Source organism: Actinia tenebrosa, unplaced genomic scaffold (assembly GCF_029948245.1).
Source record: "Actinia tenebrosa isolate PJP-AT-01 unplaced genomic scaffold, QUT_ActTen_1.0 PGA_scaffold8__29_contigs__length_14323225, whole genome shotgun sequence".
NCBI classification, from domain to species: domain Eukaryota; kingdom Metazoa; phylum Cnidaria; class Anthozoa; order Actiniaria; family Actiniidae; genus Actinia; species Actinia tenebrosa.
The window spans coordinates 3,364,056-3,380,653 of record NW_028292585.1 but is presented as its reverse complement, the minus strand read 5'-3'; the positions used below and the strand labels follow the sequence as shown (position 1 = coordinate 3,380,653).

General features: G+C 38.9%; 2 protein-coding genes across 3 annotated transcripts; both read right to left on the bottom strand.

Annotated features, from left to right (window-relative positions):
* Positions 1 to 6,866: 6,866 nt before the first annotated feature.
* LOC148904972 (collagen alpha-1(XII) chain-like) lies at positions 6,867 to 10,562 on the bottom strand. Of its 2 annotated transcripts, none has more exons than XM_089040764.1 (2): positions 10,187 to 10,562; positions 6,867 to 7,729 (listed from the first exon to the last, which is right to left on the bottom strand). In XM_089040764.1, the coding sequence occupies exons 1-2, from the start codon at positions 10,299 to 10,301 to the stop codon at positions 7,029 to 7,031; spliced, it is 816 nt and encodes a 271-aa protein (XP_088896890.1). In that variant the 5' UTR covers positions 10,302 to 10,562; the 3' UTR covers positions 6,867 to 7,028. The 2 variants fall into 2 exon arrangements, with proteins under 2 accessions (XP_088896890.1, XP_088896891.1); XM_089040765.1 differs by lacking the exon at positions 10,187 to 10,562 and adding an exon at positions 7,848 to 8,133.
* Positions 10,563 to 11,591: 1,029 nt separating this feature from the next.
* LOC116305096 (CAAX prenyl protease 2) lies at positions 11,592 to 16,571 on the bottom strand. Its single transcript, XM_031714966.2, has 10 exons — positions 16,413 to 16,571; positions 16,178 to 16,295; positions 15,907 to 15,987; positions 15,077 to 15,140; positions 14,914 to 14,972; positions 14,485 to 14,593; positions 13,580 to 13,651; positions 13,325 to 13,387; positions 12,884 to 12,976; positions 11,592 to 12,187 (listed from the first exon to the last, which is right to left on the bottom strand). Exons 1-10 carry the CDS (start codon positions 16,565 to 16,567, stop codon positions 12,090 to 12,092), a joined length of 912 nt encoding a protein of 303 aa, XP_031570826.1. The 5' UTR covers positions 16,568 to 16,571; the 3' UTR covers positions 11,592 to 12,089.
* Between the last annotated feature and the right edge of the window lie 27 nt (positions 16,572 to 16,598).

The following is a 16,598-nucleotide window of genomic DNA, read 5'->3' as shown; positions in this document are numbered from 1 at the left end:
TTGGGCTGAGGTCTTGACCTATCAACATGCCTCACTTTTTATTACCCTATCTATGTCCTTTATTAAATCTGTTGCTTTTGTGTTTGACATGCAACCTATGGCTGATATGAAATGATGATTATGGTACCTATGTATATTATTAAAACGTCTTTTTAAATCGAGGACAATAACCTAACCGAGAACGATCGCGAGAGTAATAGGGAACCAATTGAAAATTGCCTAGGACAACGCCCATGTCCTTGCGCTGGCCTGCTATAATATTTGACCCTTCACATCCGAAGTAGCTATATTTGTGGGCTCTACTATCGTTTTTTTTCCTTTGATCTCAATCGAGGCAGAGCATAAGCATTCTCAGGCCAAATGCCCAACATTCGATCAGTTCGGAAAAAAATGTTTGCCTCTGTCATCAATTTTTAAGAAGCAAATTCCTGCGCGATATCAATCGCAAGTTTGTATGATTTGTGAAATCACATCTAGTCCTTGGTACAACACACGAGTCCCCTCCTTCCCTCTCCCCTCGCTTGTTCTCTTGTTTGTGTCCTTTAGGGATCGCTTGTGCGAAGGGTGATAGCGCTATTAACGAATAAATCTTATAACACCTGATAATTTGATGCTGTTATCCAAACTTTTTCCACGCCCGGCTAGCGCTATCCAAACTTCGCACACACCTTCGTACCACCTTCGTACAACTTCGTACAATCTTCGTACCACCGAGCCTGCAATTTTTCATTTCATCCTCCGACCCCAGTGTAAATGCTGTCGTCTCGTTTCTCACGTGTTATTCTTTCGCATTCAAAATTTTCCAATGTCACGCGAAAACTTTTGCGCAAAATGTTTGTTTTTTAACTATTTTTTCTGTAATACTTTATATCCTTCCAGGAGGATCAGCTTGGATTATCGTTCACTTACCGTTGGCCACGTACAATCTGAAGAGTTCCAGAAACGATCTACATCAGCGATGCTTGAAAGCATCTCTTATCTCATAGTAAGCCAAAGTACAATTACCCCCCCCTCCCCCTCAACTCACATGCATACTTTCTCTCCTCGCATATTGTTTTGGGTTCTTGTGGAAAATGTTCTGGTGAAAGCACGATGGTTTCTTGAAAGTCTTGTAATAGTGCTTGTATGTTCACGATAGCTACCCTTCGTCCTATCGTTTAAATCAAAATTCTATTTATGAAGAATCTACTGGATCGATTTTGATGTCACAAGATGACGTCACTCACTCTTACAAAATAGCAAATATAACGCTTTGCATCAGGATGTCAAGAAAAACCTTGCTAACCACCGTGATATTAGATCCTTGAAGGTTATTACCAGTTAAGGTCACTGAATTAATTCTGATAATTTTTTGTACTGATTCCTCTTTAAAGTGCCTATCACCCTTCTGCAATATTCTCAGGTATTGAGTTCTACATGGGGTAAGATGTTGAATAACCCGAAAGAATTAATAATTTGATTGCGGCTTCTTGAAGTTATGAAGGTTTTTCCATGTCATATCTAATGCTTGACGTAGGAGGAGTATCATGTAATATCAAACACTACTTGTTACAGATAATTACATTTGAAATACGTCATGTTTATTGCCCGATTGCTCTTATAGAAATGATTGCCAGTCTTTTTCCCCATAGAAGCCGGTGGGTTTCGAATTATGAGGAACAACGAACCATAGATCCTCTTTATCCCCCCATGTAGAATCATACTGAGAATATTGTCAGAAAGGGTGGATAGGCACTCAAATTCAACATCTGTAGTTTTCCTGGCCCGTTTAATATTCGCCAGAAAACAATGAGTCTTTTATTCCTCTTTCTTGTATTATTTTATTGAAATGACGGCCCGCAGGGCTACACGCGCAGTCCCCAGACTTGCGTGGTATTAATCACTACTTCTCTATAATCATTTTTATTTATTCCATTTAGTAATTCCTTATTTACATTGCTATTTTTATTTCTCCCTATTTTTGCGTTGAACGTTTTTAGAAATATGACATGAAGGTTCCTAACAACCTTTTCTCGCCGGTTTTTTAAATCTTTTATTACCTTTTTTAATTTCGTTATTTTTACTAAAACCCACCCACGTTCATGCCAGAAAGCCAGTTTTTTTCTCTACATTTTTAGGATCAACTTAATCCCGTCTCAAACCCTTCTGTGCGCTACCCCCTATCCAGTGAGCGAAGGGTTGGAGCTCACTAGAACCAACAATCTTCCTTTCCAAACCTTGAATCATAACTGCCCCACGGCCATTACCATATCTCCTTCCACCCGGCAAACTTTAGAGCTGTTGGCCACGCATCACGTCATGTGTCTTTTAACATTCGATGACCGTCTGTGACCAACAAAATGCGTCGAACGCTTCTACAAACGGATTTTTGACGTTTCCTTTCCTCTTGCTCAGTTTGGTTTAAAAATGGAAAGCCATCATAAGACTTCCTCCTGTGTGTTGGTCTTTCCACTACGTTATTCCGATCTTCTTCAAATTTTTCTCTCGATTTTCTTTATCCCACGAACAAAAATTCTAATTCGCGTGATTGAGAATGGTGATCTCTGCGTATTGGTGTCCGGCTTTCCACTCGCTCGACCATTCTTTGTAGAGCTCTCCGCCCGAAGTTTGAAGTGTTCACTCGCATTGACGGATTCATGAATAGTCTATTACTGGCAACACGCAGTATCTGTTTGTTTTCGTTGGAGAAAAAGCATCGCTTCGTGGTCTTTCTCGCGGTGTTTTAATTGATAGCGATTCACGCCTAGGAATTACTTTGTGCAACTTGACAGCGTTTCTCGTGGGTGGGCGGTATTTTGATTATGCCTGCCAGAATTAAAAATTAAAAGAGCGTTTTTTTTAGTTGCGCACATGGTAATATCAAATGCGCGCTCGTATAGGATGCATTATACTTTTTCATCGCTTCACCACCTCCGGCCTCGTACTACCTAGCATAGCGACCTCGATCGACTCACACGCGCGCCCCTATTGGTGTACCAAGACAATACATTTTCTATCCTCCGGGAATTGAACTCTATTTTTTATGCAACTGTACAGAAGTTTTTATTGTTTGATACCCAACATGGCTGCCCTTGACACGTGAGTGAAAAACGCTCTATTTAACGATATCATCATTTTCGCCATTCAATAATTATGTAGTGTCCATTAATTTGTGTGGCAACGGCCTGTGGGACGCCACTGATGTCCGCAGAGCAGGCGGACTTTACTGACTCTCTTACTCGCCAAGGTTCGCACACCCTTGAATGGCGCTGTGTTTTTCCATTTAAATTTTTTTTTCAAATACAAAAAATATTTGGTTTCTATCACACGTTTAAACCTATTCTCTACGACGTAGATTGCTTTTTAAAATGCGATGTTAATGGATATGTCTTAACGCTGTCTACAACAAACCAAGGAATGAGACATCAAAAATCGCAGTGTTGGCTTAGAATTTGAAGACTTTAGCTAACAGTGGGGTGTCCGGTATACTGGTAAGCTAAGGAGGATGTCGGAATTGGGTACCCTTTGTATTATTAATGTACGCGTACGAAGGGTGGGGGTGTAAAAGCTGTCTGTTATATGAAACGCGCACGACATGATGAAGTGGGGAGCTTTTGTCTTTAGACGCGACCCCATAGCAATAGCATAAGCCTTGTTTTGTGCCGCTATGCGAATAAGTATTTTAACTTCACCCATTCGTTCCATTCGCTATTAGTGTTCTATCTCCTCACTAGCGGCGTGCATACTTGTTTGAATTGTTGTCATAATTGTTTCTAGCTGAGCTGATAACGCTTAATTGAGTTATTTCTGTTATTCTCTGTCGCGGTTACCGAAACGAAACAACCTGACAAACATCATGAGATCATCATACCGATTGTAAGGACACTTTAGGAAGATATCAACGTCTTCCATCCTTACACCTGAAATATCGATTTTTTTTTTTCGCAGTCGTCAACATCCTCACAAATTTCTTTTACAAGCTTAGAATTCCACTAAAATCATAATATGTTGTACATTGAGGTGATTGACTATAGCCATAAACAAATTAAACAATTATTTAAAGTATTTGAGCTAAATCAAGGACTATAAGGACTCTCGTCTCAGACTAACAAATATAGCCGGACACTCCATATATAAATATACAATAGCATTGCTAATGTATTGCGTTTTAACGACAATATCTCAAAGGACTTTTTTTGGCGCTTTGTCTCAATTCCCATTAAGATTGTACTGTCAACCTGAAATCCGTTTCTCATTTTTTTAAAATTTTATAAGTAAACCGTGATAATGATCATTGCTACTCTAGCATTCCACACAGCTCACTCCGTTTAACTTACTTCCATATGTCGCAAATACTTTTGTAAAATATTCGAACAGAAGTCACACTAAGTCCGGAGTGCGTATCACTTTAGAACAAGTGGATTAAGTGGACGTACTTCTACATTGAACACCTTGCCAATGTTTGACACGTTGGCCAAGATATATACCTAGAACATGCATGATATTTAGAACATACCTAGCGCATAATGAGGATGTGCCTAATATGCTGAACAAATATACTTGGCTGTACCCTAATTCGCGAGATGAAACACGAAAAAACGGAAGTCAAAAATAAAAAGCGCACACACCAGTTTTCAGCGGGTTCGCTTGTTATGGAAAAGCGCAATACCAAAACATCACGGCCCGGTTGTACGAAGCCTGGATAGCGCTATCCAGCGGATAAATCATCCTTATCCAGTGGATAAGTCGGTGCTGTTATCCAATAAATTTATCCACTGGATAAGATTTATCTGCTGGATAGCGCTATCTAGGCTTCGTACAACCGGGCCCACATGAACACAATTAATTGTTCATATTCGGTTTAGAGTGAAAGCGTTTTTACGCACAAAACAAGACCCATCTTTAATGGTCGTTTGCCGCTCTCTATGGAAGACACCGAATCTTACCAAGTTTGACAAAAATGGGAAAATAGCAACGGCGCAGCACGCGCGGAAAGGAAAAGAGGCCTAGACCACCCTACCTGGAAATCATGCAATCAATTTTAACTCGCTTATGATATGATTCTCTAGTTTACTTACTGCTATAGTAGTCGTCGAGGTTGCAGCCAGGTAATCCTTGTTTGCGACACACACGACAATACGATCCTTGAATGAACCAAAACACCAACAACCTTGTTACCATCAAGAAGATCATCTTCTACGCGGAGATGAGTAGTGGAATTTGACTTTAAAAAACGTCTGAATATTCCGGTTCTTAACGCTGCTCCTTCGGTTCGTGCTAAAAACTTAGAGCTACTTGTACTATAGGCAAACTATGAACGACTCGTCTGAATAAATATCTGAACTAGACAATGATTTGCCTAAAGATTCTCAGTTACTTTAAAGTTATTTTCAGTGTTGTTTTCCCCGCGTTGAGCGCTATTCAAGCAGTAGGGAACATTGAACGACTTTCTAGAAAGACCAGAAGAGGTCGACACCACAAGACTAGAACACTAGAGCTAATGGAGGGAGAGGGTTAAGGGCATATGGATACCAGAGAGGCTATTCATTTCTTCAGACTATCAAAACGTGTAGCACGTATATATCTCGTTGTAATTTTACAATATTACAATATTATTAGTTACTTGGTGAAAGTTGATGGCCTTCACCGTTAAGCGAGAAATTTCCAGAATTTTTTTCGCGACGTTAAATGGCGATTTCTAAATTCCTTGAATATTGTTCGGTGTACTGGGTATTGAAGCTACCTTATGGTGAAAGAGTCTAGTGAGAAGAACCTTATACCCCATTCACACCTAAACGTGTTTAGTTAAACTATGTTTTCATTAGGAAAAAAATTGAGAAACTAGAAACCTACAAAAGAATGAAACTTTCTAAAATATTGTCAGAGCAAGACAAAGGATAGTTTACATGCATTATTTTACCAAATATTGTGCAGTGTTCGTAGATAGTTTTCCAAACCTGTTTAGTTAAACCACTTTGAAACATGTTTAAGCCTTGGTGTGAATGGGGTATTAGTTTTCAGTATCTGGTCGTGTTTATAAAGAAAACATTGAGCTAATCAAAAAACTATCAGATCATTGAAGTAATGGGGTGTAAAAAAAGAAAAAAAGAAAGTTACAGAAGAAAGGAATCAATGAGAAATATTACCCGAAAATAAATAATAAAGATTAAGTGGAAAAAAGAAAAAAAAAAGTAAACAAAAATATTATGGAACTACATATCATTTCTTCAAACCCGACATTGGTCGTCAAACTCCTGCAGTTCTTTTCGCTACTTCCTACTGTTCTATGTGCAAGAATTTTAAGATTTTAATTGAAAACAAAACGGGGCGAGTCGGGCGAAGCGCTATTATCTCATTAGTAAGCCAAACGTACAATTACCACCCCGTCCCCCTCCCCCTCAACTCCCATGCTGGCTCTCGTATATTGCTTCGGGTTTCCTGTGGAAAATGTTCTTTGAAAGACGATGGTTTCTTGAAGGTCTTGTAAATAAACTTGTATGTTCACGATAGCTACCCTTTATCCTATCGTGTTATTTATAAAGAAATATATGGAACAATGTTTGATGTCAAAAGATGACGTCACTCACTCTTACAAAAGATAGCAAAAATATAACGCTTTGCATCAGGATTTCAAGAAAAAACTTGAAACAACCAGTGATAATTAGATCCTTAGAAGATTATTCAAGTTAAGTTTCAGCTGAATTAAATGTCGGATAATTTTCGTACTGAGTTCCTCTTTCAATTCAAACCATCTAGGTTTCCTGGACCGTTTAATATTCGCAGAAAAACAAGAGTCTTTTTTCTTCTTTCTTTTGTATTATTTTATTGAAATACTGCCCGCAGCGCTAAACGCGCAGTCCCCAGTACATGGCGTGGTAGGAATCAACTAACTTCTCTATAATCATGTTTATTTATCCATTTAGTATTCCTTTATTTACATTGCTATTTCTATCCTATTTTGCGTTTTTGAAATATTTATATGAAGTCCTAACAACCATTCTCCCGGTTTTTTTTAATCATTTAATTATTTTTTTATATTTCTTATTTCACTAAAACCCATCCTCGTTCATGCCAGAAAGCCAGTATTTCTCTACATTTGTAGGAATCAACTTAATCACTCTCAGAAACCCCTTCATGTTCGCTACCCTATACAGGTGAGCGAGAGTTGAGCTTGCTAAACCAACAATCTCCTCAAAACCTTGATCATACTGCCCCACTGCCATTACAAATATCTCCACGCCGGCAATCTTTAGCTGTTGGCCACGAATCAGCGTCATGTTCCTTTTAACATTCGATAGACCGTCTGTGACCAAAAAAATGCGTCGAACGCTTCCTACACGGATGTTTGACGTGTTACTTTTGATCAGTTTGTTTAAAGCCATAATTAGGGCTTCCTGTGTGTTGGTCTTTCCACGACGATGTTCTATCTTCTTCAAATTTTTCTTCGCATTTTCTTTATCCACGAAAACAAATTCTAATTTCGCGTGATTGGAGAATGTGATCGCTGCGTACTTGGTGTCCGGCTTTCCTCGCTCGACCATTGCTTGTAGAGCTCTCAGCCCGAGTTTGAAGTTCACCCGCTTGACGGATTCAGAAGAGTCGATTATTAACGCCGTATCTATTCGTTTTCGTTGGAGAAAATCATCGCTTCGTGGTCTTCGCGCGTGTTTATTGATATCGATTTCACGACCTAGGAAATACTTTGCAAACTTGACAGCAGTTTCTCGTGGTGGCGGTATTTTGATTATGCCTGCCAGAAGTAAAAATTAAAAGAGCGTTTTTTTAGTTGCGCACTGGGTATATCAAATGCGCGCTCGTATAGGATGCATTATACTTTTTATCGCTCACCCTCCGGCCTTGGTACGTACCTAGCATAGGACCTCGATCTTGGTAATTTCAAGTATTGAGCGTTTCGACGTGACGTCACAGCGCCCCTATTGGTGTACCAAGACAATACATTTTCTATCCTCCGGGAATTGAACTCTATTTTTATGCAACTGTACAGAAGTTTTTATTGATACACCAACATGGCTGCCTTGTCACGTGAGTGAAAACGCTCTATTTAACGATAACGTGCTTTCACTATTCAATGATTATGTAGTGTCCATTATTTGTGTGGCAACGGCCTGGGGACGCCACTGATGTCCGCAGAGCAGGCTGGACTTTACTGACTCTTACTCGCCAGGTCGCACACCTTAAATGGCGCTGTGTTTTCCATTTAAATTTTTTTTTCAAATACCAAAAATATTATTTTTCTATCACAGCACGTTTAACTATAATCTCTACGACGTAGATTGCTTTTTAAAAGCGCTGTTAATGGATATGTGAACGCTGTCTACAGCAGGGAATAAGACATCAAAGCGCAGTGATGGAGTATTTGTAATTTAGCTAACAGTGGGGGTGTCGTTATTATGGTAAGGTAAGGAGCGGGAATAGGCCAGTTTCGAGTTCCAAATTACCGCTGTGTTTCTTGATTATAGACTCATTTGCACAGGGTTAGCTTCGAGTTTGTGCAGAATATTCACGTGTTCCAGTCAAGGTCCGTCGAGTTTCAAAATGTTTGTATTGTTGAGGTTGTGCATTCTTTACTTTTCTGTTGGTATTTGTGAATATTTAAACACTGATACGAGGCTAACCCTGTGCAAATGAGTCTGTAATCAAGGAACACAGCGGTAATTTGGAACTCGTGAAACTGGCCTATTGGTTACCCTTTGTATTATTAGGTACGCGAACGAAGGGTGAGGGGGGTAAAGAGCTGTTATATGAAACGCGCACGAAATGAGATGAAGTGGGGAGCTTTTGTCTTTAGACGCGACCCATAGCAATAGCAATAGACCCTTGCGCTATGCGAAGTATTTTTAACTTCACACATTCGTTCCATTTACTATTAGTGTTATCTTTTCGCTAGCGTCGTGCATACTTGTTTGATTGTTGCATAATTGTTCTAGCTGAGCTGATAACGCTTATATCTCTGTCGCGGTCACCGAAACGAAACAACCTGACAAACATCATGAGATCATCATACGCGATTGTAAGGATACTTTAGGAAAAATATCAATGCTCTTCCATCCTTACACCTCAAATATCGATTTTTTCCGCAGTCGTCAACATCCTCAAAAAAAATTTACGGCTTTGAATTCCACTAAAATCATAAATATGTCGTACATTGAGGGGATTGACTATAGCCTATAAACAAAATTAACAATTATTTAAAGTATGGAGATAAATCAATGACTATAAGATAAGATTTCTAGTAGTTTTTCTCTGGTCGACTAACAAATTGAGCACGACACTCCAGAGAAAGCCTTAGCATTGCTAGTATTGCGTTTTACCAAAATATCTTGAAGAAATTTTTTGCGCTTTGTCTCATTTCCCATTAGATGTGCTGTCAACCTGAAATCAGTTTTTCATTTCTGTTTTTTTTAAGTAAACCGTGATAATGATCATTGCTGCTCTAGCATTCCGCACAGCTCACTCCGTTTAATTCCATATGTCGCAAATACTTTTGTAAAAATATTCGAACAGAAGTTCACTAAGTCCGGAGTGCGTATCACTTAGAAAAAGTGGATTAAGTGGACGTACTTTTGCATTGAACACCTTTGCCAATGTTTGACACGTGGGGCAAGATATATATATACCTAGAACATGCATGATATTTAGAACATACTAGCGCATAATGAGGATGTGCTATATGCTGAACAAAATATACTTGGCTGTACCCTAAGTCGCGAGATGAAACACGAAAAAACGGAAGTCAAAAATAAAAGCGCACACCAGTTTTCAGCGGGTTCGCTTGTTATGGAAAAGCGCAATCCAAAACATCACGGCCCGGTTGTACGAAGCCTGGATAGCGCTATCCAGCGGATAAATCATCCTTATCCAGTGGATAAGTCGGTGCTGTTATCCAATAAATTTATCCACTGGATAAGATTTATCTGCTGGATAGCGCTATCCAGGCTTCGTACAACCGGGCCCACATAAAACACAATTAATTGTTCATATTCGGTTTAGAGTGAAAGCGTTTAGCACACAAAACAAGACCATCTTTTAATGGTCGTTGCCGCTCTACTGGAAGACACCGAATCTTACCAAGTTAATGACAAAAATGGGAAAATAGCAACGGCGCAGCACGCGCGGAACGGAACAGAGGCCTAGACCACCCTACTCTATCAATTTTAACTCACTTATGATTCTATAGTTTACTTACTTCTGTAGTACTCGTCGAGGTTGGCAGCCAGGTAATCCTTGTTTTGTGACACACGACAATACGATCCATGAATGAACCAAAACACCAACAACCCTGTTACCAACAAGGGGTTCATCTTCTACGAGGAGATGAGTAGTGGAATTTGACTTTAAAAACGTCTGAATATTCCTGTTCTTAACGCTGCTCCTTCGGTCGTGCTAACAATTAGAGCTACTTGTATAGCCAACCGATGAACGACTCGTCTGAATATCTCGAACTAGACAATGGTTTGCTAAGATTCTCAAGTTACTTTAAACTATTTTTCAGTGTTCTTTTTCCGCTGTTGGAGCGCTATTCAAAGCAGTAGGGAACTTTGAACGACTCTCTAGAAAGACCAGAGGTCGACAGCACAAGACTAGTTAAATGGCGATTTTTAAATTCCTTGAATATTGTTCGGTGTACTGGGTATTGAAGCTCCCTTATGGTGAAAGAGTCTAGTGAGAAGAACCTTATACCCATTCACACCTAAACGTGTTTAGTTAAACTATGTTTTCATTAGGAAAAAAGTTAAGAAACTAGAAACCTACAAAAGAATGAAATTTTCTAAAATATTGTCAGAGCAAGACAAAGTTTACATGCATTATTTTACCAAATATTGTGCAGTGTTCGTAGATAGTTTTCCAAACCTGTTTAGTTAAACCATTTTAAAACATGTTTAAGCCTTGATGTGAATGGGGTATTAGTTTTCAGTATGTGGTCGTGTTTATAAAGATAACATTGAGCTAATCAAAAAGCTATCAGATCGTTGAAGTAATGGGGTGTAAAAAAAAGAAAGTTACAGAAGAAAGGAATCAATGAGAAATATTACCCGAAAATGAATTATAAAAATTAAGCGAAAAAAAGAAAGAAAAAGTAAACAAAAATATTATGGAACTATATCATTTCTTCAAACCCGACATTGGTCGTCAAACTCCTGCAGTTCTTTTCGCTACTTCCTACTGTTTTATGTGCAAGAATTTTAAGGTTTTAATTGAAAACAAAACGGGGCGAGTCGGTCAAGGCGAATTTTCTAGTACTCTAGTCTGGTTGGCGGTCTTCGCGTAACGACCGCTGACCGCCGAACAACGCATGCTATAGAAAATCTAGGTCTGTTCCCAGTAATTACGGGGTCAGATCTATCAATCGGAAGACGCAAATCACAGATGTTTTCAATCAAATATAGATAAACAGATATATAATGTGATAACGAAGCAAAGATAGCGCGGAAATAGCTTTGCGTCCGAAGTTCATAACTAAGTGTAGACTTCTGCTTTGCGTAAAACAAGAATTAAATGTGTGGTGCCCCCCCTCCCCTCCCCCCCTTAAAGGTATGGAGTAACACAACGTGCGCGAAGGTAAGTGTACTAAAAAATATCCACTCCTAGAATAAGTATATTTTACTTTATTAAAACTATATTTTGACTTTATGTAAATCAATCGATTTAACTAAATATAAGTCAATAAAATTTCGTTTAAATCATTTCCAATCCTATGCATTTTCAATGCAAACTTTCAATGTTTTTCTTTTTAAATTCCGTTTCCAATAAAGTTACAATTCGTTATAATTAGTCCTACTACAATAGTGTATCTTTGCACTCGTAGAATTCAAAATATTTTTGGCATAAATACTCCATAGAGCACTTTTCTTCTTGTTTGGAAACTCACAGTGCGACACTGGTCACACGGTACGACAAGCCGTTACATTGAAAGGGCTTCCCATAAGAATGGTTATCGTATGAGTTCAAACCATTCTTACGAGAAGCCCTTTCAATGTTACTGCACGGCATACCGTGTACTTGCTGATGGTAAGTACCGTAACACTGTCCGCGCAGACCACTAACAGTGTTGCACTGGTCAACATGGACGCTGACCTAATCTAGGATCCCTATAAGTAGTAGATGGAGCCATACAAGGAAGGTTCGGTCAGCGGTAACGCCAATAGCAGGAAGACTACAAGGCCAACGACAAATGAACCTGCGATGACTAAAATAAACGAGGTAAATGATTAGAGAGAAAAAAGCATTTTATAAACAGGAAAAATGCAAACAACTGCCTTCCGCAGGAGAGTTTTTTTTATCAGAAAAGCTCTCGTAAGTGACCACCTCTCTTACGCGACCGTTCATAACTAACAATAGTTTTGAGGAATGACCTCTAATAACTGACCACCTTCTTGATATAAAATGACCTTCCATCACAAACGACAACCTTATTTGATCGACCAGCAATAAGCAATTTTGTATGAAAGTAGCACGGGTGTTGTACTCTGCTAATGCGTCGACTGTGACCGATTCCTGCCGGGCTCGGTGTCGCATGTGAGAAGAGTTGTTCATTGGTTCTCTCCTTTGCTTCGAGGGTTTTTCTCCAGATTCATTGGTTTTCTTCCCTCCACAAAAATCAACTTCCAAATAGAGGCTTTGCACCATCACGTAACGGCAGCCATGTTAGATGGCAGGAACAATACAATTGGTTAACATGAGAAAGAATTCAATTCCCGAGAGCAAAGGGATTTCATTGTTCTGTCATCTAGCCACAGGCAGCCCAAGCTGTATTATTGACGCCGGCATGTGATGGTGCAAAGCCTCTATGGTTAATTTGATAAGGAATTGAGGGCTATATTAGAAACAAGTCTCTGTGCATTATCTGAGGTACTCTTTGTAAAACAATGCGTGGTGGTCTTACTTTTTGGATATTTCGAATTCGGTACTTCCTCAACCTGTGGGAATCCCATGAAATTACAGAAACTGTGGCATACCACAGGGCCTATCAGATGGCCTGAAATAAAAAGCAAGCTAATTAATTGTCAAGTTTCGAGTTTTCTGTTGCTTAGAGGTAGTCTTGACTTTGTGCAGAATATTCGTCTATTCCAGTTAATTAATTACTTATTCACGTGTTCCAGTGAAGGTCCGTAGAATTTCAAAGTGTTTGTACTGTTGAAGTTGTGCATTCTTTACTTTACCGTTGGTAATTGTGAATATTTAGACACTGACACGAGGCTAACCCTAGTAAATGTTTTTGTAATCGAGGAACAGAGCGGTATTGTAAGGAAAAAATGGTCTAGACTATTATCATAGAGATGGGAGTATTTATAATATATTTTACTTGTAGTTATTTTTAACTCACCTGTTCTGACAAAAAGGAAGGCAGAATAAGCACCAAACACTGTCGTGTAGCCAAACTGAAACACTAAAAACATGATGGGAATGAATTAAATGGCATTCTTGTCCTCCGGCTGGATCCGCCCTTGCCACCCCACCCCCAAAAATTACCCCATGAGCATGCCATGTGCTATAGGCTTTCACAGCCTTGCAAGATCTATCCTTTAGTTTTTCGCATTTTTCTCTGTTGAATTACTACTAAATCTTGACCCAAACTTACATGCTGATAACCATACTTCTTTAGGATCTTCATTATTGACACACAGTCTCTCTATGACATGGTGAACATGTGCTAAAACAAAAAATATAATAACAAATTAAATAACATTGTCTTAAATCCTCCATGATCATTATAGACTCTCTAGCAGATCCTGGGGCATCATAGCCTACTACACAAACGTTCTTAGTGGGATACGTTGCATGACAGACACTAAGAATGTCTGTGTACATGTAGGAGGCTAGGGGAATCACTGGTGGCCAAGCATTTACATACCTAACCCTGGAATGCCTCAAAGATATAGGATATGGTATCTTTGAGAACATTGAACTTACTAATGTTCAGAGAAGCACTTGCAAACTTCACACTACTGAGATATACTTTCTAGAATCAACTCCAACTTTACCATCACTATCATCGCTACTGTCACTATCATCACAGTCGTCACTATTTCACAATCATCACAATCATCACAATCATCACTATCATCACAGTCGTCACTATTTCACAATCATCACTATCATCACTGTCACAATCATCACTATCATCACAGTCATCACTATGTCACAATCTTCTTAAGACATGTCATCTTTATAGAGATTGAACTTACTAATGTTCAGAGAAGCACTTGCAAACTTCACACTACTGAGATATACTTTCTAGAATCAACCCCAACTTTACCATCACTATCATCATTACTGTCACTATCATCACAGTCGTCACTATTTCACAATCATCACAATCATCACTATCATCACTACCATCACAGTCGTCACTATTTCACAATCATCACTATCATGACTGTCACAATCATCACTATCATCACTATCATCACAGTCATCACTGTCACAATCATCATAAGACAAGTCATCTTTATAGAGATTGAGTATTATCTCTCATTCCCTTACCGACACCAAAGAAAAGTGGACATATGATGATAGACGTTGTAACCCCAAAACAAGGCACCAATAATGGCAGCATACAGGCTCTGTACACAAACTCTTCTGTTAAAGGGGCCTATGAATAGCAATGGAGGATACTCGTTAGTTACTTCACTTTGAAGAAATTCCTTAAAAGTGGGCTTTCTGTGGATTTACCACAGGAAGCCCAAGCAGCCCTTTATTAGTGAAAGAGAGATTGAACTCAAATTACAAAACATCAGGGCCTGGATGTAAGAAGCCTGGATAGCACTATCCGGCATATATCTCCTTATCCAGTGGATAAGTCAATGCTGTTATCCAATAAATTTATCCACTGGATAAGATTTGTCTGTTGGATAGCACTATCCAGGTTTTGTACGACCGGGCCCTGTAATGTAAAAACTTCAGTGCTCTTACCACTATGTAATTACGAATTTGTACAGAGTCTAGTAACATTGAATTATATTTGAAATAACCTAAAAAGAAAAGAATAGACACGTTACTCAGACTGTCAACAGTGCAGAAAGAATATAAGATTTAAAAAAATACAAAATGATTTGAAAAAAAGACTGTAATCTACCTGATAATTTAAGCTTAACATCTCCATTTAGCAACAGCAACAGCAAGGGTCCTAGAAACAGAATCTGAAAGAATGGAAGGCAATAGGACAAATGAATAAAAATATACCAGTAATAACTAACAAATGAAGATATCAAAAATAGATTAGCTGTCATTAGCCTAAAGCAGCCTAGCTCTCGTGGGAAGAAGATGGGCTTTGGGGATCAGTGTGAGGCAAGATAGGTAGAGTAGCATGGGTGGTGTTAGCAGCTAATGCATCATCTTTCACTGCTGTGAGTCCAACGGGTCAGGTCGCTGGTTTAAGCCCTGCGGTCGCCACATGTGAATTGAGTTTGTTTGATGTGTTGTTCTCTCCTATGCTACGAGGGTTTTCTCCGGGTTCTGCGGTTTCCTCCCTCAGTAAAAATCAACATGTTAGTTGAGCATTGTGTGTATAGTATATTGAATGAAGTGGTAGTGCATGTGAGCAAAGTATCCCCAATTGGTGCGAAAGCACTAGAACGACTAGACACTTAAATCAAGTGATCTATTTATTTTATTTATTACTTAAGAAAAGGGGGAGGGAGATCAATTGAACCTCCCTTATCGAATAGAGGCTGCTGCTCATGCTAATTACTAATGGATAAGATGTAAATAATTCCTTTCATCTTAGGCACAAGGTTTTCTTCTTTCAAATCACCTTTCCCCCCCTTTTCTGGAAGTACAACCATAGGCCACCCACTTGGAATTTAACCATAGCCATGTCTGACAACACCTAAGCTATGCCATCAAAACAAGTTAATTATCAAGTAGACTAAACAATCTTTGATATAATACCATTCAAGAACCTACTATTGTCAAAAATAGAGGAAGTGCTGCTGCTGTGAGGGTGTTGCTTACATGAATTCCTAACCATCTCCATAGCGAATAAACCTATAAAAAAACAAAGAGCAAAATATATCTATTATAAATGATATGGATGATGGTAATATTGAATATGATGGTGATGATGATAGTGATAGTGATTATGCTGTTGGTGATGTTGACCATGATGGTGGTGATGAAGATGAAGATGATGATGATGAATATGATGATGATGATGGTTATAAACACAAATACTGACCGCATGTTCTTGATTTGTTTGCAATCTGTTGTCTGACCAAAGCCATACATAAACTGGAGCCGACAGAGAAACAACCGCAACACTTTTGAATCTCTGATAAATAGTTTTCGGATGATCCCTGTAGCACGAAAGGTTTTTGTAAGCTAATTTTATAGTACCTTGGTGTCATCATGCGCTACAAATTATGCTAAAGAAAAGTCAAAGAAAAGATAATATTGACTCGAAAACTACTTACCTAGGAAGAGGAGACTTATTTATGTACAAACTAGCTACATACCCGACAGCAATCACAAAACAGGCTACGAAACTACGAAAATAAGTTATGTTATTAAAACTAACAAAAGGAGCAACTGCGTCCGCCATCTTGAATTCGCGCGCTAGAAGCACCATGGGTAGGCACAGGAAGCCCAACGATATCTCC

Coding starts and splice junctions, on each gene's coding strand:
- LOC148904972 (XM_089040764.1), bottom strand. CDS start 10,301: ATGAACCCCTTGTTGGTAACAGGGTTGTTGGTGTTTTGGTTCATTCAT. Junction 7,730..10,186: donor CCTCGACGAGTACTACAGAA/GTAAGTAAACTA, acceptor TACTTCTGGCAG/GCATAATCAAAATACCGCCA.
- LOC116305096 (XM_031714966.2), bottom strand. CDS start 16,567: ATGGTGCTTCTAGCGCGCGAATTCAAGATGGCGGACGCAGTTGCTCCT. Junction 14,973..15,076: donor TGTTAAGCTTAAATTATCAG/GTAGATTACAGT, acceptor TTTTCTTTTTAG/GTTATTTCAAATATAATTCA. Junction 13,388..13,579: donor AGAAGTATGGTTATCAGCAT/GTAAGTTTGGGT, acceptor TCATGTTTTTAG/TGTTTCAGTTTGGCTACACG.